The following is a 21336-nucleotide window of genomic DNA, read 5'->3' as shown; positions in this document are numbered from 1 at the left end:
AGGATAGAATGTACATTTATAGTCTTATTTGTGATCAGCAGCAAGATATTTAATCTTTTTGATGATAGGGACTTTTTTTGCAATTCACTGAGATGTTTTTGTAGTTACTGAGCCATCCAGCCTCCTCCAAATCTGGTTATGTTGGGAAGTGTCACATGTTTTTTCATAGTTGATAAAAATGTACTCAGTGGTGACGGAAATCCTAAAGAAGTTATGGTTTCAGGATGTCATGTGGTTCATTCTGGTTCTGGCATTTTCTCCATGCAATTATGAAGTGCAAAGAACAGTTCTGATTTTGGGAGTGATACCACTGTATCAAGACTCCAGATTCTCATTCTTCAGCAGGAACAAAGATTCCCTTTATCTGCTTGTCCAGCCGGCGTCTGATCATCTGTACATCGTTTCAGGTTTCCAATTGTAAGACAACTGCTAATTGCTTGGAACACATCTCCTGGTACTTTCCCAGTTTTTATTTTCAAAGGAGAAAGTGCCTTTTTCTCTTACACAGTTGAAATCTGACTTATTTTCCTTTCTCAACTATGGCATTTTAACTAGTTCTGATGAGGTAAATCTTTTGCTAATTTTTTTACTTGTTACTTTATCACATCTTTGCTATTTGGGCAGAACTGACACGCTGTCAAAATGCCACCATAGAATCAGATCTTTGGTGAATATTTACTCTCAAATTATACTTCAGAATTTTTTGTCATAGGCTTTTGGTCCAGGGTGTTTGTTTCTCTGAAATCTCTGAAGAGCAGGGCATGACTGAGTTACATACATCAGTTTTAGTTAAAAAATATTCATAATTGTGTAGTGTCACTGGTTTTTCAGGTATTTGAAATGAATATTCTCCTTTCTGAACATGTTTTGTTTTGCTTTGTTTTCCTGTTTTTATTACACTCCAGCTACAGGAGACAAACATTTTAAGTCTATGAGCATACCACTGGAACACTTCCTTAATTATTCACTTTAATGGACTGTGACCAATATGTTGTTTTCCCTTTGTGTAATTTCCTTTTCTTTTCTGTAATCTCAATGTTTACAGTGGGTTATATTGTTTTTCTTTTCCTTTATTTTGAAGCTTATGCACATTATGTTCATCCAGCCTCTTTGTGGTACTGCTCTATAATGAGTGGAAGAATTTTAGAAGTCTCTATGACTCTTACTCTAAATGATAAACATGCACTAACTTTCCAATGGATTTTTAAATATTAGAAAGTCCTTGAAACAGCCCTTTGCATATCAAAATTCTTTCACTTTGCATAGGTGTCTAATTGTAAGTGAATGTGCATGTCATATGTACAAGTACAGTTTTTATGGGCTACAATTTCTGTGTGTCAAGGTATTAGGAAACCTGTCCAGAAAACAAGTCAGCAAATAGATTCCGAGTGACACAGGCTGAGAAAATTTCTCCCTGAGAGGGCTACTTCATATTGTTAATATCTTGTAGCCCCTTAGAATTTCTCAGCTGGAAATGTTGCAATATTGTTACATATTGGTCTGACTGGAGAGATGTTTGAAACCTGGATTTTAATCTGAATCTTTACAAAATGCAGACAACTGAAAAACCTTAGTGTGCAGGCTGATCCTAAGATTAGTGGCTTCTCAAGTAAGGGACATGAAAAAAGAGCCAGAGTTTTCTGTCTCAGGAGAATATCTTCTCATAAATTAATGTTTTTGTATATTTATCAGATGTCTCTGAATGTAAGTGCTTTTTCTTTCAGGAGCCATGAACTCTTTGGAGTGGTCTAATGCAGCAAAGTGCACAGAAGCATCTGCTTTGTTCTGGGTTTGTTCCCATGAGGTAACTTGTGCTCTACACAGTGGTACATTCTTTGCTGAAGGAGGGGGGAGCTAATTTTGTGAAGTGAAATATGGTCACTGTGTACAGTGCTTGGATCAGGATGGATATTCTGGAATAGGTCAGACTTGTATTCAACAGTTTGTGTTCGGCGTGGTTTTGTGCCCTAGCACTGGTAGTTTTTTGTTTGTTTGTTTGTTTTGTAATAGCAGAAAGCATCAGAAAATGATGGCAAGCATATAAAAAAGTAAAAGAAAGATTTTGTGTTTGGGAATGGATTATTTATGCTGCCAAGTGGGATGGGTGTTACTTGTTTTTACTTGTCTTTACTCTCCAGATAGCACCATGACTAACAGGAAAGAGGTATTGTGCTGTGTTATAGCCATTTGCTTGGAAAAAGTGTATAACTATCCAGTCCTCTTCAGACTCTTGTCTCCCCAAGCACCAAATGATGTCTGAACTATAATTTTTTAAGCAGAAGCACAAACAGGATGATGCCTGTACAGTGTAACCCTGTGGGAAAAGCTTTTGAGCTTTGCAAAGTGTTTTGCTCTGAGAAGCTAAAGCAGATGTTAAAGCAGAAGGAATTTATGCCAGAACTTAGTAAGATGAACAGAAGGGGAAACGTACCAGAGGAAAACACAAAATGTGAGAGTAGACTGGACTAGGTCAGAATAAATGAAGGAACATTGAAGACTGATTGAGAACCTAAATTAAAGATGAACTGAGAAGGCAAGTTAGTAAGACTTAAGGACTGGGAAAGAAAGGAGTGAAAGAGATATGTAAACAGCAAAAAAGGCAGAAACAAAATAAATGGCTGTAGCAAAAATGTCCAGAGCTCTGAAGTTACCGCAATTTTTTTCCCCTCCAGTTAATTTCACTTGATAAAATTATCATGTATAAGAAATCTGGCTTTGATCCTTCTGACAGTCAAGGTACATGTGTTTCTCAAAATAGGGAAAACTGCAGGAAGGTAATGTGTTTTAACTTAAAGAACTGTGTATGAGAAAATCCAGTACAATGACTTCTTTCCCTTCAGTTTACAAAGCAGAAGTTATTTGTCAAGGTGGTGGTACCAAATACTCTCCTGGACACCAACTGTGTACTTCTTTTTTTCCTGTGTTTTGGCTCAATTTTATGAACACGGAGAGCTCAGAATATGGACATGTAAGACTAAACATTAGACAAGACCAGTGGTTGTATCAAACTCTGTCAGTACTCTTGTTATTTTGTTAAAACAACTGCCTCAGGAAAACACTAGGTAGCAAGTGAAAAACAATTTGGAGATAACTCAGAGCCGCTGTTCTAAGAATACACTTACCAACTTCAGTTTGGCTCACATACTGAAGCAAAAAAGTTTAAATTGTTTAAATTTACATGTAATAGTAATGCATGCCCAGAACTGGGGGAAGGGGTTGGGTATAAATCACACTGTCATTGTATCAGAGGAAACAGAGGCTCAGGCTGTGGCTCTTATTGAGCTTTTCACAGTAGTTAATGGAATTTGGAAATAAAATGATACAATACCTTATTCATATTGAAATGTTTCACAATCATAACCTAAGAAATTGCATTTCTAGAGTCTGGATCCACTGTTTACCCAAAAGTTAACATTTTAGCTATGTAGAAGTTAGGATGAGAAGACTCAAGAACAAGGTATGTGCTTCTAAAACACAGTAATGCAAACAGAAGAGAAATTTTTCTGACTGTTCATTGTACTAACTTCATCTCAAATGGTTTCAAAACGTGCATACCATGCTTTTAGATAAGTCTCCCTACAGAGATCTGTTTACCCTTGAGTAGAATGCTGTGGCTCTTTCTTGCAGTGAAAAGCAATTTTTGACAGCAGTTAGTATAGAAGAATAATTTCTCTGTGTGCAGGAATCTTTGAGGAAAGCTGTATTCACTTACACTGAATTATGATTCATTATGCCAAGCTTTTCTTTATCCCCCTCTCTTCTGGTCTTCAGAAATGTCATTAAAACTCACAAAAAAGAGAAGGCAGCTCAAATGCTCTTGAAGTGCACTGTACAAGACCCATTACAGGGATAAAGTGATGGAAGCACTGACTCGATGTCATATCTTGTTCGTAGGCTGACTTTGTCCTTAAATGAAAAAATTACAGGTGTGTCAGCAGTCACATTCAGGTGTTCCATGACTGTGAGGTGTTACTTTGTGGTCTCCCAGAGCAGCATGCTTAGTCTTGGCTAGAAGCTGACAAAACAGAACAATGACCTCTTCGCTGTGCATGTTTGACAAATCTTCTTCCATTCAGTTCTTCTCAGCGATACTCTAAAATTCCCTCTGGTGTCACATTGCAAAACCAAAGCATGAGCAGTTATGTAGCAGATTTCTGTTTTGAAACTGAATGTTTAATTTTATGGGAGGTGATGATAGATTTTAAACTGAGCATGTTTAAAATTTGTAAAAAAAAAAAGTATCTGGTGTCGTCAGACAGTTCTGACTATTGTTGCACTTCAGATATAGAAATAAATTAATAGAGACTACTACAGTCTTTTTGTAGTAAAAAGAAAAAAGAAATCGTGGAGTTGAATGGGGGCATAAAAAAAGGAGGATCAGATTAAAATTCTGCTCTACCTAGTGGGGAATATAGTGCTGTTGTATTTAGCCTTTGTTTGCCCTTTTCATAAGCTTTTACTTCTTCCTAACCAATTGCCCCTTAATATCCTTCTCAGTGTTTTATAATCCAGCAAATATCTTCTGAAGAGTGAGATCATATTGTATCTTGAAGTTTATGGAAATTCTGTGATCTCTATTAAGATTCCCTCACCTCTGTTCAGTTCAGAAAGTCTTCAGAGATATTGCTTTTTCACACTATTTTCTTGTGGGTTTTTTTGTTTGTTGTTTTTGTTTTTTTTTTACCATCAGTAAATTTTGATGCTCAGAAAGAGACACACTCTAAAAGATCATCTATTCTGTTAGGATCAGCATTTCAATTGCTACAATGATAGCTTGATCCTAAAATGAGGATCTGTCCACAGTGAAGTTATTGGGATCTTCTGTAACAGCTGAACAACGTAAATGAACTAGTGAACAGATTTTCCTTAAAGTTGGCTTGCAGATGATTGTACAAGCATATCTGATGCTCTGAGAAGCATAAAAATAAAAGCATTCCCATTAGAGTAGCAGGTGGAGGGCTGTTAATCAACTGAGTGCCTTGTTAAGGAGATAATTGAAAAGTCTTCCTCGGCTAAGTGTTGTTCCAGAGCCCGTTGAAATCAGCAGGTGGCTTTGAGTTTGGTCTGGCCTGCAGTGTTTCAGTGAGACTGAAAAAGCAGAAACTGTCATGGGTATTTGTTTTAACAGGATCTCCCATCACTTAATCTCCAGGAAAGAGGGAGAATACACTAGTTAGGGTTTTTTTTAGTGCTTTTTTTAAATTGGGAGATAAGAGACTTCCTGGCACTGGGAGTTTACTGCTGATTCCATGACTCTATGTGCCATCGAAGAGGACAATGACTAAACAAGTGACAGGTTTGATACAAATCTATTTTATCTGGAAATAGTGCATGTGGACTTAGAGGCCTGGAATGGTTCTGGCTGCCTAGATAATCTTGCTCAGCCTCTGAGATGTTGCAGTTCATCAATCTTCCTCCTACTGTAGGATTTTGACTCTGCTTCTGCATGCATCCTTCTAGAGTGCTTTCCTGCCAAAGCCCCTGAGAAGATACTGTCTTAATCTTGGTGTGATCCTGGCTTATCTGCAATAGGCCCTGAATTTTCATAATGCCATGGTTTTACTGCAGAGCTACTATGCATCAGCTGCACTGCAGATTTTTCTTTAGCTAACCACATATATTTGTTAATTGCACAGAGAGGCTGGGTCCCCATATTGGTGCTATGCTAATTTTCACTGTATTTAAGCGACACCCCACAGCTTTTATGGGCCAGTGAACTTGCATGAAAAACATTTGCTTCAGCTGGAGAATTGTATTTGGTGGGAACTGAATGAGCAGCAGTGGTCAGGATGTAACTGAACTGGTTCTGCACTGACAGTGAGCCTGGAGATTGCTCACATGTAGTTTGTTTCTCTATAAAATATCATCTATGAAGTGAGTAATCCATATTTTCTGAAAGGAAAAATTCCAATTTTTAATGCTCCGCATTTTCATTGCCTGTGTGTGTTTTCTCATGTGACTTTCAAGAACAGAGACAGGGATGTCAGTTTTCTGCATGCTGGTTTTTTAGGGATGATTCAGTGAGCACTGAATCCTCCCAGACAGAAGCAGGCAAGAGAGGGAATGTGTGCCAGTGCTTCCTATTCCCCAGCTGAGTGTAGTGTAATGCCATCTTGTGGAGCTATGTTATATTAATCTAGATTAAAATGAGTAACATATTCTGTGGGTTTGGAGGGTGCTTTCCATTTTCCTCAGAGGGAGATCTGCACATTTATCCTGTCATAATAAACAGAATACACCGCAGAGCTCTAAAGCTTTATCAAGAGGGGTAAATAATTCATGGGTTCAGAAAAACACAAAGGTTAGCAGGCAGGTTGTGAGGGAGACAGTTTGATATTCTTGATCAACAGGTTAAGTATCTCTTTTCATACAACACAATACTTCTTCTTGGTATTATAGCAAAGGAAAATTTTAAGGGAAGATACGAAGGAGAGCTAGAAAGTGCCTTTCTGGATGTGTCAGCTCTTAACTTGACAGGAAATATAGGGATGCTTGTCTAAAAAATTAACAGGAAGATGATGGGATCTGTCACTATAGCTTGATTGGAGGCCTTTAAATACTTGATGAGAGGTGATGGGTAGGAGGGATCAGTCATAATGAGCCTTGAAAGCGATGGCAATGCCTTATGGTTATTGTCATAGAGAAGGGATGGTCAGCTGAAGGTTGCAAAGAGCAATGATATAGTTGGATTTGCAAGCAAGGCCGATGATTTCTGCAGCAGCAATCTTCATAAATCTATTATCTATAGAAAGTGCAAAAAATTTTTACTTTTCCATGTATTTTACTATTTGATGTTAACATAGTCACTGACAAATAAATATTCTCTATCTTTACATTTTCCTTTTGTCAAATGTGTCACTGTAGAACAGTATCACATGGGGTATGATATGTTCTTTGGATGTTCTGCAGGTAAAACTTGTACAATGAGACATAGAAGTTTGGAGAAGTAGTAGTTGTAGTACAGCTCAAACAGTAATGCTTAATTCTTCATTGGCTTTCTGTTGTTTTCTTAGCAAACCACAGCTGTATCCTTCACTTGAGTGAAAGTAGGTAAACAGGTAAATGTTGCTTCTATGAGTATGAAATGCCCTCTTAGCAGAGGTGGTATGGTGTGCCTGGTATCTCTGTTGTTCAGTGTATTCTACCCTGCCACAGTTCTCTGTGTTTATTTGATTTGGGGTTTTGGTTTGGTTTGGTTTGCTTTTTTTCTGTATGTGCTTCAGCTATGCTCAGCTAGATTTGGCATCTTTTAAAATACATTTAAGTAATTCAATGTTACATGTGGCAGTTCAAGGAGGCTGAATTTCTGGTTTATATGTGGGAATTATCATACCTGGGAAACTTCAAATTTATAGCTGTACTTGGTGGTACACCAAAGATTCTTTGTAAGAGTTGACATTCTTCAGCTGAAAAAGAATGATGCTACTTGATTTATGTGGCCCATCACAACTGCTAAGACTGATAGGATTTCAAATATTGAGTCTTTACCACTGCCTTTGGAAATATATTGAAACAACCTGGGGTATAAAATCACCAGATAAATCAGTCTAGCTTGCTTGTTAGCAAGCTTCTGTGAGCTGAGCAAGTGATTATATCACTTTATTAATATCTTAGTTTTTTGTGTATTCCAGACACTTTTATAAGATTATTTTCTGAGTGCTGTAAAGTAATAATACTCCTAGAAAAGTTCTATGGGAATTAAAAGGAAAACTCCCTCCACTCCAGAATCACATGAACTTTCAGTCTTTCTGTGTCCTTGATGGGTTAAAAAAGATCAGGGGAAGATTGCTAAGGTAAGATCCCTACCCACTGAAATAAAAGGAAACTAACTCCTTACTGCTGGGGTACATTTTAAAGTCAAAGAGTACTTTTGTATTATCATATTAAAGGAGAATCTTGCCATCCCTACTTAGAGAGTAGCTGGCTCTGTTTCATCTCTTCTCAACTTCCTGGAAGGGACATGGCCCAGAGGTGTCCTTAAATTACGCTGCAGTTGGACAGGTTTTAGGATACTTAAAAAGATAATGGGAAGCCACCCATAAGTGAGTTTTGAACCTTGGTGCAAATGAGTAGTCTAGGTCACTTAAAGAATCACTCTCAAAGCTATTAGCAAGAGCAGATTTAATGTAAGTTTGCAGAAGTGAGACTTAAAATTTGGTGCAAGGCTCACTTCATTACTTACTGCATAGATGAAGTGCATGAAAATAAATCAGCTTGGGATAAATTTAGAATGATTTACACGCAGACTGGGGGCACAAAAGGGGTAAGGATGCAAAAGGGCAAGGGAGACCCATCCGTTGAGTTACAGGGTTCACAGTGGACCTGTTGCTTTCTAATCTGATGGAGCTGAATCCAAACTTAACCCCTGCTTGGTCAACAGTTTATGCTTAAAGGATTTAGCAGCACTTAATCGTTGACTAATTTAACATTTACAAAATGATTCAGCAGGATTTGTATAAACACAGCAGTAACTTAACTGGGGATCTGAGAAGGCAACATTATTCTACACTTGCTCTGCACACACACAGACACAAAGAGCTCTGTGCAAAGGTGTGCCTGTTAAACTGCCCTCGAGTTCAGTGAAGTATGCTGGTTGCCTTTGCAGTTCTCAATGGTCAGAGGGTTCAGCCTCAAGGAGTTTGGGGTGTCAGCAAAGGCCATGTCAGCTTTCATTGATGGTCCTATGAGTATCCCATACTTGAGGGCTGGTGAACTCCAAGAGATGTCCCGTTCAGAGGGAGATGCTGGCACAGCCTGCTGTGGTCCAGGAACGCTCAAAGAGCCTCACTTAGGACCACTGCTTATGAGTTGCAAGATGTTTGGCTTTAGTCATCTGTCAATCCCCATCCTGGCCATAATCCAAGGTGGTAATTGCTGCAGTTTTCCTCAGAAGTCCAGTTACAACAACATTGTTTCACTCTGGCTGTGATTCAGGCAAATAATGTTCAAGGCTTCAAAGCCTTGTTCTGTTAGACAACAGATGTTCCTTAGGCAACAGAAACTCCTGAGAACAGACAGTGTTTCTGAAAAGCTCAAGGGGAGCTTAATTACCTGGAGGCCATTAATTAAGGCTAAGGCCTTAACAAATATTCCTGAGATTGCTGAGCAGCCTGAAGAAAGGGGAGAGTGGAGGGATGCACCACCAGAAACCTAGGCATAAGACCTTTGGTTTGGATGAACCCATTGCCACTCTTTATGCTAATGAGAATGTGTCCTTATGCTGAAAGGCTGGTTTGTGATTTAAAATTTGTCTTATAAAAAAAATGATGCATTTAGGAAGGATTGTTCAAGCACAGGAAGTTTTACAAGCTAGGTGAAATTTCAAAGCTGAACTTCAAGCAGCTCTTACACAGACTCGTAGCTTATTCTGGTGAGCTACCTGAGGACACATTAGTATAATAAAGAGTAAATTAGATTTAGGAAACCTGACTTGTGGAGATTTTAATTTAGATAACTAGGGCTGTGTTCCTGAAAGTATTGCTCACAATGAATTACGATGTGATTTGTTTTGGAAACTCAAGTGTTCACCAGGAAAATCTGTCTGGCCTTGGTTTCCCAATGAATTTTACTTTAGTGCAGGTGCCACATAAAGGTCATTCTCATCCAGGCAAAGAAAAACATTACTGGAAATCAAAACATTGAGCTCAATAAATACCAAAAGCTGGCCAAGTTGAAGTGGTGAAGGGGAAATTATCTTTTGTTCTACATTGAAATGAAACCTTGTGAGTTTCATTACTCATATGTTCATTTTTTCCTGTTACAATATCAATTTAATTTTTTTTCTGTGTGATTTTTGATCAAACAGTAGTAAAATAGACTCAGTGTTGTGCTCAGCAGAGGTGGAAAGCCAGCTAAAGAAACATTTAAAAATACCAGTGCTAATGTCTTTATGGATTTTATTGCGCCTTTTTCTTAGCTGGACGGACTTACTCATATAACACAGTTTTTTCCAAAGAGAACCAGAGTTCTAAGTTGTTCAGAAGATTTTTCTTCACTGCAGAATATGAGCATTTCATAGCTACGTGGTGCACTTTTGCTATATGTCCTTCAGCTCAGGGCTTTTGGAAAGACACACTGTTGTGTAGTTAATTCAAAGGCAGCATTGAAAACATCCACTGAGCATCTTAAGCAGAAGATGACTGATGATGCTTCTTGGTACCTAAACTCACTGCCATTTATCAATTACTGAAAACTTGACTTTCAAGCTTATGTGTGGCATTATGTGTTCTCAAAAGTGAGCATGTGTCCATCTAGAATTGACTAGAATTGCTCTTCAAAGGACTTAATGTGAAGTAGATGGGAATTGTTAGCAATGTCATGATCAAAATTGTGAATGAATACCTCTTTCTGCTAGTTAGTCACCAGGAAATGTGATAAGGAAAGGAAGAGGAAAGCAGCTGTTTTATTAAAATTGAATAGAAATGTAAAATATCCAAATAAGGTGAGTGGGTTTCTCGTTTGTTTGTTTGTTGGGGTTTTGTGGGAATTTTTTGTTTGTTTGTTGTTGTTGTGTGGTTTGGTTTTTTTTTGTTTTGTTTTGTTTTTTACTAAAAGTCTTAAAAAGAGTAACACAACTCAAAATCCTGAGCATCAATTAAGGAAGTGAAAGGGCAGTGAGATTCTTCTGGCTGACAATCCTTGATACATTACATGGATGCCAAAGAAGACTGTTATTTTCTTGGAGTTTTGCTAAACAGTAGGGAAAATTTATACAGTGTTGTGGGGTTCAAACTTCCTGAGACCTAGGTGGGATTGCCAGTTGGCCTAACGAGAGGGACTGTACACATCTCTGTGTTTAGTGCCCTTGTCTCTCTTGGGCTGTTGATCCAGAATGTTGTATTTCTGCTTTAACAATGTCCATACCTGCTGAGTCAGAGATGCAGTAATTGTCACCAGAACCAGTCATTAAACTGCATAACAGTTGATAAGTAATGAAAAGTCTGTGTGAGGACATGATCCATTTTTGTTTAATTCAGCAAGTTTATGTTTCCTTTACCTGTGGTTTTCTTTTGGGAAGAAGCTTGTACTGTACATTGCTCTCCATATCTATAAGATATGAAATTTAAGACCAGTTTGAAATATCTGCTCCTGGAACACTCTTTCAAGGCATCTTAGGCTTTCCCTGTAGAAGGAAACATGGCAAACCAGAATGCCATGGAGGGAATGCTTGACTAGAGTGAGTATTATGGGGTTAATTCCTGCTAGTAACATTCTTGATTTTGTGATTGGTTTCTTGCTACATTCTTTTGCAATGGTTGAGGATCTTTTGCTCTTTCCTACAGTGATGCTACTTGACTTTTTTAACTCCAGTTAAAGAGATCTCCAGAGATCTCCAGTCTTCAGTGCTTTTAGTTTCTCTGTTTTCACTGACATAAAGTTAGATTTTCAAATGTTCAGCAGGACATTCATGTTCATGGTAATAAATCCTAGTCACAAACAGACCAGCAATGTTTACTGCCTTATCACTACTCACAGAACAGTTGGAATGTAATGGGAAAATAGATCCCTTACTGTGTCCTCTCATTGATATGAGGAAGAAATGTGACTAAGGAATCTTGCTTTTTAGTGTTGTGGGGTTGCATTAACCATCGCAAACACAAGTCGTCAACATCTACTTGGAAATAATTTACAGGTCGAAGAAGAACTAAATTGCATGAATTTCACATGAGGATTCAGCAGAAGCAAGCAGGAAACACTTTGTGTTGCACAGACATGTTCACTGAAAGGGTGTAATGTGTTTCAAGCAGGGGAATCCCATTACGACACAGATTTTCTCGCTGTGAAAGGTCTGATTTCAGTGCTTTTTGCACAGCTGTTTGCATAATGTTTTTGGAACCATATCACACAATGAGGGTATATAGCGATGTCATGCTGAAACCAAAGGGATTTCCCAGTTCAGTTCCCTGTTTTCAAACCCTGGCAGGTCTACATTAGGCTCTTTCCATCTATTAGTAGAGTTACAACTTGACACTCATCCCTTGTTCTACCTTCTGTCATGGGCAATAAGCTTTTATTTTATTTTCAGATCAAGTACAAGGACACGTTTTTAATAAACTGGTGCAGTATAATAATATTATCAATTTTATAATGCTTCAAATTTTATTTTCATGTTGATTTGCTTGAGTGAGAGTCTGGGAGACCCTGAAGTCTCCCTTATCAATTGCCATACTCTTGGGCAGGTCACTTTTCCCATTTGGAAGTCCATAGGGCTGTGTATATCAAAAGCAGGGTTGCTTTTTTTCTCTCATGAGATATCCTGAGTTATCAAGAATGAGATGCTTTTTTGTGCTGTCAATATTACCTATCTCGAGATGTGGCAAATAACCTGAAATAAGGTGGCAGAAATTAACATAAGAGTGACATTAAAAGGAGATTTTCTAATTTGGGATCTGACACTATTCCAGTCTTCAAAGTGTTTGTGAATATTTAATAGAGCAGACATCTACTGAAAGGAGGTAGACTGGATTATTTAAGGGCATCATAAGCCCTTGAATATTTAACCCCTGGAGCACTGAAATTCACATTTGGAAGTTAGTTATCCTGATTTTATGTCGTTTATTCCCAGGCTTGCTTTTGTGCTATTTTTTAAAATTTGTTTTATTATTAAAGCAGCATTGGTTGCAGTACGAGCAAAACAAGATGGATATTCTTCAGATGCTGTATCAGAATGCTCTGATACCACTAGCTATCCTAATCTTAAAATAAATATATAAAATATTATAGTGTTAAATAGGTGAAAATAAATATTCTTAGGCTGGTCCTCATGAGAGGTCTTATGTACTTATATAAGACCATTTGAGACAACGTACTTTCCATTAATTAGAGTGCTGGTTCATAGAGCTGATGTTTGGGGCTTGTATTGGGGTGGAGGCTGCTACAGCTTCATTATCTCTAATGAATTTATCAGCTGGATATTGGAATTTGGCAAGGTAGTTTCTGCACTCTGCTTGGAGAAATGCTTAGTAAAATGGCAGTCTCCCATGTGTTGTACATATTGAGTGACAATATTGAATAAGCAGGTTGTGCATAGACAGTAACTGATTTGGTTTTACATTGTCCCTGAACTAAGCATCACAGTATATAGTGGTTTTGAGATACAGACATAATAAGCCATGAACACATCTAGACACCTGTGAATCAGGATCTCCTTGTCTTAAGGCTCGACTGTGTAAGCAGAGCCTGTGTGGTGAAGTTTGCATCTGTTCACACCGACGGTGTAAATCAGTCTCACATCTAAAGCATTAGCTCTTTTTTAGAATTCTCATGAAGATTAAGGTATTTCTCTAAAAGGAGAAATCATATAGGAAAGAACTGATACATTGCTTGGCAGAGCTGTCTTTGGTACACTTTGGAAGTGGGAGCAGAATTAATTTCCAGCTGTCTGTATTATTTTTCAGTCACAGGGCTCACTGAAGTGCATACCCTAATTTTGTGTTACCTAGCTGGTAATGATTCTAAATGCCTGTTTGAAATGCAAGTATTACCAAAGCATAGACCTGACTCATAACCCTTTGCCTCACTGTGACATAAATTTCGTCAGTGTCTGAACCAAAAGTTTTCTTTCTAAATTTTTAATTTCTAATGAAGATTTTTCTTCATTATCATATTATTTTGACTGGGAATTTCCACAGCATTCACAAAAGCATCAAGATACTTGCCAATACTGTATAATGAGAAAAGAAGATCATAAAAGCTAAGATAGTTTTTGAATTGAAACTTTAAATGTAAACACATGACAGAAGAGGAAAACTGGATTCCTTTAGTTGTTTAAAGATTTGTCTACAAGCCATTGGACAATTCTGGATTACCTTTTATGTCTTGAATGTTGTCATTTTAAGAAGGATGAATTTTAGGGGATAGACTCATACACTGACTGAAAAATATATATTATTTCATGTATGTAACTACAGCTGAATGTAAGCCAAACATATTAGATTCATAATTTACCTTACTTCTTCCCACAGAATAATGTCTATATATTATCTCTATATAATCTCTGTTTCACACAGAATAATACAACACAGGAAATATATCTGAACCGTTTCTCATATTTTTTTCAGTGAATTAAGAGGTCTAATGGTTAATTACTGTGAAGCACAGCTAGTTAATTCTTTCTCTTCCCCGCCTACACATAATGAAATGCTGACATTTGATTTCTTGAAAGTATGTCCTTTCTCTAACCCTGCTCCTGTCTCGTTTTCTCTATTTCCCAGAGGCTGCAGCCTTGTGAGCTGCTGTAATATCTATCAGTATAAGTCACGCTGAAAGACCAAGGCTCTCATAGCTGATGTTAATAACAGAAATTGAAGAGAAACATGAGAGACACAGAAAAATTTTATAGATCCCGTTGGCTGAGCGGAGGGGAGCCACTAATCTCAAGGCTGCCATCTCCAAATGAATTTTTCGGATTAGCTGCTTAGCTCTTTTTTTTTTTTTTTTTACATTTTTTTTTTTTGGTAGTTTTGACTAAGGCGATAGTTGTATTTTTTTAAACGAAAATAAAGCGTGTGGCGAAATAAGGCATAGCAGTAAAGCAAAACACTCTTGCTGAGTTGAGAGGGTGAAAGGAGTGTGGCATATAAAACACCACGCTCAACTGTCTTTCCCCTTCCCATTCAAATAGCCCAAATTAAGGGCAGTCTCAAGTTGATACGTGCAAGCCAGGCTGATGAAATTCCTGTTTTCCACCATTTGTAATTAACTCCGTTTCAGGCTAGATTTGTCTGAGGATTTGTGAGTGACTAGTAAGTTCTTATACACCAGTTGGGTTAATATAGGGAGAGGACATATATAATTCTTGTTTATGGTAAAAAATACCGTGAACCCAGTTATGCTGCAAAATTCAAAAGGAAGTGTAAACCTGCTTTAAGCCAGGAGAAATTATTTACTTGGGCTGGGAATAATAGCTGAGCTTTGACAACATCGGGCTGATGCTAATATGTTGATGCTTTTTTAATGGCTTCAAGGTGAGGAATGTCTGTTTCTTTGTCTGTCTGTAAAATCAGGGTGTGCTTTCCACCTGAAAATGCAGTGGGATTAAATGGTCATTTCAATTAGTAGGACTATGAATACTGCTGCTGCACGTCGTGTTCCCATCTTGATGTCTGGAGAGCTTCAAGTACAACTGGCACAGACACTCAGAAGATCAAGGTCAAACTGTCTGCATAACAAATGATAGAGAGTATTAATTTGCCCACAGATGTGGCAGCAAAGAAGAATAATCTCTGTGTAGTTTATCTATACATCTGGGATTTGAAAGATTTAATTATTTACAACAAAGTGAATCCTGCATCAAATGTCCCTCTCAAGGGTCTGTAAGGGACAGTTCAACACTATGTATTGCCCCTGTGCTGTATGCCTTCACCAGGGGATCATAAATTACAGTTTTCCAGGTTTGTTGCTTTCAGGCTTGTGCAAGAAAAAAGAGAGTTTTACTTAAATGGGAGTAAATAAATAGTTCGGTTTGGTTTACTTTTTACAACCTCTGAAGTTAGTTTCTGTAGGCTGGTGTCTAAGTCTGGCATATTGTAAGGTCTTTTTGCAGAACCTAACATCAAAAATAGAATTAATATGCAGTTTTTGAAAAGTCCACTGTTGGCAGATAATTCTGTTAAAGTTGAAAAGCATTTTACCTATTGATTTCCATGGAAAGTGTTAGGCCTGTGGTAGATATTCTTGAAAATCTATTTCTGACTGTATTAGGAATGTTTCTAAAATCTTATCCACCAATTTAATATTTAGAATAGCATGTCATACTGAGACTTTCACCTTTTGACAGAATTCCCGTTTACTCATTGCGACAGACCTAGACAGAAAGCATACAAATTACTTCTTAAATATTTTTCTTAAATAATAAGCAGATTTGGAACTCAGTCTACACTGATATTCATGATTTGCATGTACCTCCACTAGAACTTTGCAGAAACGCTGATGTAAAAGTAAGTTTAATTAAATTATTGGGCATTGCATGGAAATTGAACTTTAAAAAGATAAAGTCTCTCTTAGAAGCTATCAAACGTAGACTATGATACCTTCAACTCAGGGCAGCCTCCTCTAAAAATTTCTGAATTGCTGTCACTGAAAGTACCAAGAGTGAAATATTTGCCATCAGTCTGTAGAACAATAAGTAATTTTTGACATGATTTGGAGCGGATTTTACTTCAGAGTAGAATACCAAGTCTAACTTTATATAAAGGGAGGCATGTATCGAAAGCTGATGTTAACAGCAAGGCTTCATGTGGGACTGAGATGTTTCCTGAGCTTCATGTCTGATCACTTATGATTACAAAAAGAAGCTAAATTCAATAATTTGTTTGCTGCTCCCTATTGGACTTTTGAACAACAGAAATCTTCTGATGCATGATATACTCATTTTTTTCAAAGCCCAGCTTTATGAAAGAGATTCAGGTAAACTGATGTTTAGGTAGTGGACAGAGGTTGAGAGGTATTCCCAAAGGCTGCAATTGGCTTGGCAAGGGTGAGTGCTTAAATAGAGGGCATCTTTTTCTTTGCATCTTGGAGTCTCTAGGATTTGGTATTTACCTCACCATCAGTACCTGGTACGTGTAGGAAATATAAAGTGAGATTCTGGAAGTTTGTAGTGATGCATGATTAGGATTTTTTTGGTCAGCATTCTGATATTAACCTCAATAGACTTTTGACTGCATTAGTTATAGTTTTAGATTCGAGGTTCTGAATTGATTTGTTTGCAAAATGAAAATGAGTGCTGCATTTTTCTGATGGATAAAATGAGAGCTGTATGATTTTTGTTTTCACATGAAAGCTAATTTGTGACATATGTGGACACAGATCTGGACAGGTTCTAATCCCTAGAGTTTAAATAAAATGTTAATATAATATATTATATTATATATATATTATATATATTATAATAATCTTTATTCTTATCCACAGTTCTCTTGTGTTACAGCTGTGTAATATTTCATCATCACGTTATTGGATCAGGCTAAAATATACTGGTCTTATTTGTTTTGATTTGGCCATATAATGTAAATATGGCTCAGGTGGGTGTTGCACAAAAAAAAAGTAAGAGGAGGGGAAGAAAACGTGATTTAAAGCATAGTAAAGTCAGGAGGTGGACTCTTGAGTCTTTTAATTGGCTTATTAAGACACATAATGGAAGTGCAATACAATTATTTTTATTATTCCAAAATACACAACAGACAATACAGATCTATGCTGAAAACATTTTTCCATACTTTTTTAGTACAAGCTATTCTGTTTTGCAATTTTAATTCAAAATGCTCTCATTTAGAGTGGAATAATTGCTGATATGAATAATATGCTTAGTTTTAACACAAGTCAACTCATGTTTAAACTGAGACCCAATTTGATTTACTTATTACTTTACCACTTTAAAAGCTTCACTAGACTAAAGAAAATGCATACAAATCTTATAAATACAATCAAAAGAATTAATATCTTTTAGTAAAAAAGCTAAAAATGAAATAAGTTAAAATATCTGTTGTAAGAGAGATTCAGAGTAACACACAGATTCCCTTTAAATAAGCATGTCTGCAAGGGTCTTAAAAGCAGACATGCCAGATTCCTGCCTCATTCCCTTGCCTCAATTCCTAACAGGTTCAATGTGTTCTTGATGGCCTGTAGTGGTCACTACTCCACAGACCCCACACCCTTCCTTCCTTCCTCCCCTCCTTCTCCAACCCCCTGACAGTTTATTTCAATGTCTAGTTGTCTGTACCTTTCAGATTTGCCAGTGACTACTCTGAATCTTTCCCTGGTTGTTCTGTTCTCTTTGAACATGGAGAACTGACTGTTCCTGTTCTGTGTAACAGTCTTCAAGCATGTAAAAAGTTCCACTAATATTCCCCCTCCCCCGAGTGTTACCTCCCATAACCAAACCAACCTCATTTATTTAAATCTTTCCCTCCTAAGGTGTTTTTTAGGCTTCTCTCCCTTCTTATTACTCCTCTGTGGGTTTTCTCCAGTCTTTCAATGCGCTGAAGTTCTCTGTTCAAAGCTGGAAATAACCACTCAGCCGAGGTGAGTTCAGCGTGTCCCGTTGAACTGAGTGGTGGAGGTAGGTTGTGTCCTGAAGGCTCTACTCCTTACATTCCCACTTTTCTGCAGCACTGTGATGCTGTTGACTCTTGCTTCTCTTGTACAACCTCCAAGCCTTCGGTGCCAAACTGCTGCTGAACCAGTCACTTCCCATTCTGTGTCTGTGTAGTCGATTCTTTCTGATGAAGAAGAGTGTATTTTCATTTTCCTGATGGGATTTCATTCCGTAGGCTTCAGACAAGATTCTCAATAATGTGAGGTAATTTTCTGCTCCGATTCAGTCAATCTTCCAGCTTGCTTCCAGACCACCCCAACTTCATATTGGCCTTGGCAAAATTGCTGCAGAGCTCTCTGAATTCCATTCTCAGAAGGGACTACTGCCAGAAGGAACTGCTTTCAAGGCACGTCATCACACCATGTTTGCACTACTGGGGTCAGGTGCCTCTAGATTCACCCCGAAATAATTTGTGAGACTGCTGTGTTAAATAATGCTAAAGAATTCTCATTATTACCTTCTGTACTCAGGTGAAAATAGAGAGCTGATGATTATTTTTTCAAGTTAGCCAGGTATGAACTACAGTGCCTCTTACTTGTACTATTGTGGCACTGAGGCTGAGCTAACAAGCCTTACTGAGAAAGTACAAGAATTCAAGTGATATTCAACATTTGAACATAGATTTTGGCTCTTAAATAAACATGCTGTTATTATTTATATAGCATAATAACTATATGAACTATTTTGCAAAATAAACCAGTCAGGATCTCAGCTGAGAGAAGTTTACAAACCAACTAATAGAAAGTAAAGGCACAGACATTGGTTGTAATAAAACCAGAGCAGCAAAGCTTTTTAAAGTACATTCTGAGGAGAGATGGAAAGCAGGGAGTAATAAAGACTTGAAACTTGGGAACTTTTTGAAAGCATAGAATAGCACAGAATAATCTAAGTGAACCAAGCAGTGACAATACAGGAATATAAATAAAGAAGTTGTGATGAAGAGGAGGCAAGGGCAGAAGAAATCAGAAGGAGCATTCTATAGATGTATGAAAATGCAACTGATGGGATAAGTAGGGAAGGCCTCAGGAAGAGTTTAGGTAGTAGCTCTCCATTTTGGCCTTAAAAATCTTTGTTTAAATCTTGGCATTCTAAATAGCCTCACTTTTTATCTTCCACTTAAGCCTGATCAGTACCTTTATTTAGAAGGGAACATTTAAGGCCAAACTGCCACCTCAAGCACCCTTCACTGGTTACTTCCACTCTGACTGAAGGAGCAGTAGGATGGCCCCAGTCCCCTCACGGTGCAGTCGGTGGTGTCAGTGTCACAGGTCTCACAGTGACATTCTGTAGCTACTGGGTATGAATAGAAAGATTCAGGATGGTCACCACAGCCAGGGATCTTCACTGTTTCGTACACAACCTCCTTGAAGGTGCACGTTTGCTGAACGGATGATACTGGTGGATATTTGTACACTGGATCCTGAAATTACAAGAAGGAAATAACCGTTTTGAAATTTGCTATGGGGTAGAATTCCAAATTTGTATAAAATAGGAAAACCCCACAGAGGTCAAAAGCATTTGGATCTGACTCTCCTAATTTCGCTTAGATCCTTAAATTTTTGCCTTTCAGGACTGATGTGGCAAATCTGTGTCATGCCATCTCCAGACAATCTTTCAGGTCAATTGCTTGGCTCTTCTTCAAATTATTTGAAAAAGTAGGAGTCTACATAGCGTCTGCTTGCAACCACAAATTGAACACAAGGCAGAGATCCCCACTGCCATACTTTTAACTCTAATTATACAATATAAACATAATGTGAGCAGCCAGTTAAAGAACTGAGTTTTACTCATGTCTTTTCACCCCCCCCCCCCTTCTTCAGATTGACTGTGTATCTACTTTCCTGTTACTCAAGCTGTTCTTTCACAAGGCTCATCCTGCCAATGTGTTCGCTATGGACTGGAGAAATGGGTTGTTCATACATCACTTGGAATATTTAATTCTGGTGCCTGAAATTAAAATTAGGAGCCTCACCCTTGTGAAGCAGTATCCGGAGCACCACGTGGCGTTCACTGTAATGCAGAATTCACATTCTTCTCTTTCCACTGCTATGGTAATATTGGTGAGCTGGCAGCTATTGCAACAAATTGCTTTCCAGCAAAGTAACAGCACGTAACAATTAACTGTCTTCATCCTGTGTATAAAGCAAAAAAATATATGTGTACCAGAGACACACGTATAGTTTTTTCAACAGGAAATGTTTATTGAAACAGGGTAGTAGTAGTTCTATAACAGCTAGCTTTTGGAAACATCAATGAAAACAGAGACATTACATAGGTCTGTCCTTATGTTTATTGTTAAAAGAGTTTGATTTCCCTAAGAACCGAAATGGAATGTCAGCAATCTTTGCAGATTAATAATAGCAGAATACCATACCGGTTTCAATGAAATATTTTTATCTAAGTTTGTGTACAGAGAATGTGCCCTGTCTTTAGGAGAAAGAAAAAGAAGCAAAGGAGAGAAAGCGCAAAGGATAATGTATTTTCAGTAGCAATTAATTACATAAAGTGTTTGTAATTTGAAAAAAAGATTTCTAGATCAGGATCTGATGAAAACTTACCTGTATTCTACTTGCCTTCCTGGTAGTAATAGCTGCAGTGAGAAGAAAGCCCTATGCTTCCCTTTTATACTGAATTGTGTGTAATTTATACCTCGAGGATTTGCAGTGTATTAATGCAGCAGGCATTAGTTTGGGACCTGGTGAAAGCGGATTAGTGTTCAGCCAGACAGTGAGATTAAGCCTTGTTAAGGGGAAAAAAGAAAAGCCAAACACACTCAGGAAGTGGTGGTGAAGGTTACTGTCACAGTGTCTCTCTAGAAGTTTCACTGGATTTGATTCAGTGGCATTTAGAAATGGCTGAGCCATTCCCCAGTTTGAAAAAAAGGTTGAGAAGCCTGCTTTTGGAAAAGTTCAAGTATTTTAACTGTGTTCTGTGTCAGCCCTCAAACTGGGGTTTGGGGTGCAAAGCTGGTCCTCTGGTGGTGTAAGACCCTTCATAGTTGGAGATGTTGTTATAGTGTTTCTTGCCTAATGAACATGTTCTTGGGGTTTTCAGAGTATCAATCTTAATTGCTTTTCTCTGAGTTAGGTCTTACCCACTGAGCTGCATACGTACTTTCTTTATTGATCTGTGGGCCAAGAAAGCTAGTACTATGAATTTTGTTAAGCCATGAAGAATTACAATTTTCCTTGCTGTTCCTAAAAGCACTGTGGTTTTTCTATCCCAGTATGTGCAGTATG

The 21336-nt window shown here is 37.8% G+C and overlaps 1 protein-coding gene across 1 annotated transcript; it reads right to left on the bottom strand.

The window, feature by feature from the left end:
- Positions 1-17139: 17139 nt before the first annotated feature.
- FSHB (follicle stimulating hormone subunit beta) lies at positions 17140-20736 on the bottom strand. Its single transcript, XM_064656983.1, has 3 exons — positions 20656-20736; positions 20070-20229; positions 17140-19517 (listed from the first exon to the last, which is right to left on the bottom strand). Exons 2-3 carry the CDS (start codon positions 20226-20228, stop codon positions 19281-19283), a joined length of 396 nt encoding a protein of 131 aa, XP_064513053.1. The 5' UTR covers position 20229; positions 20656-20736; the 3' UTR covers positions 17140-19280.
- Positions 20737-21336: the final 600 nt, after the last annotated feature.

The sequence above is a fragment of the Pseudopipra pipra genome, chromosome 6 (assembly GCF_036250125.1).
Source record: "Pseudopipra pipra isolate bDixPip1 chromosome 6, bDixPip1.hap1, whole genome shotgun sequence".
Taxonomy (NCBI): Eukaryota; Metazoa; Chordata; class Aves; order Passeriformes; family Pipridae; genus Pseudopipra; species Pseudopipra pipra.
Note: the sequence above shows the minus strand (reverse complement) of the source record. Positions and strands in the feature narration are given on the sequence as shown.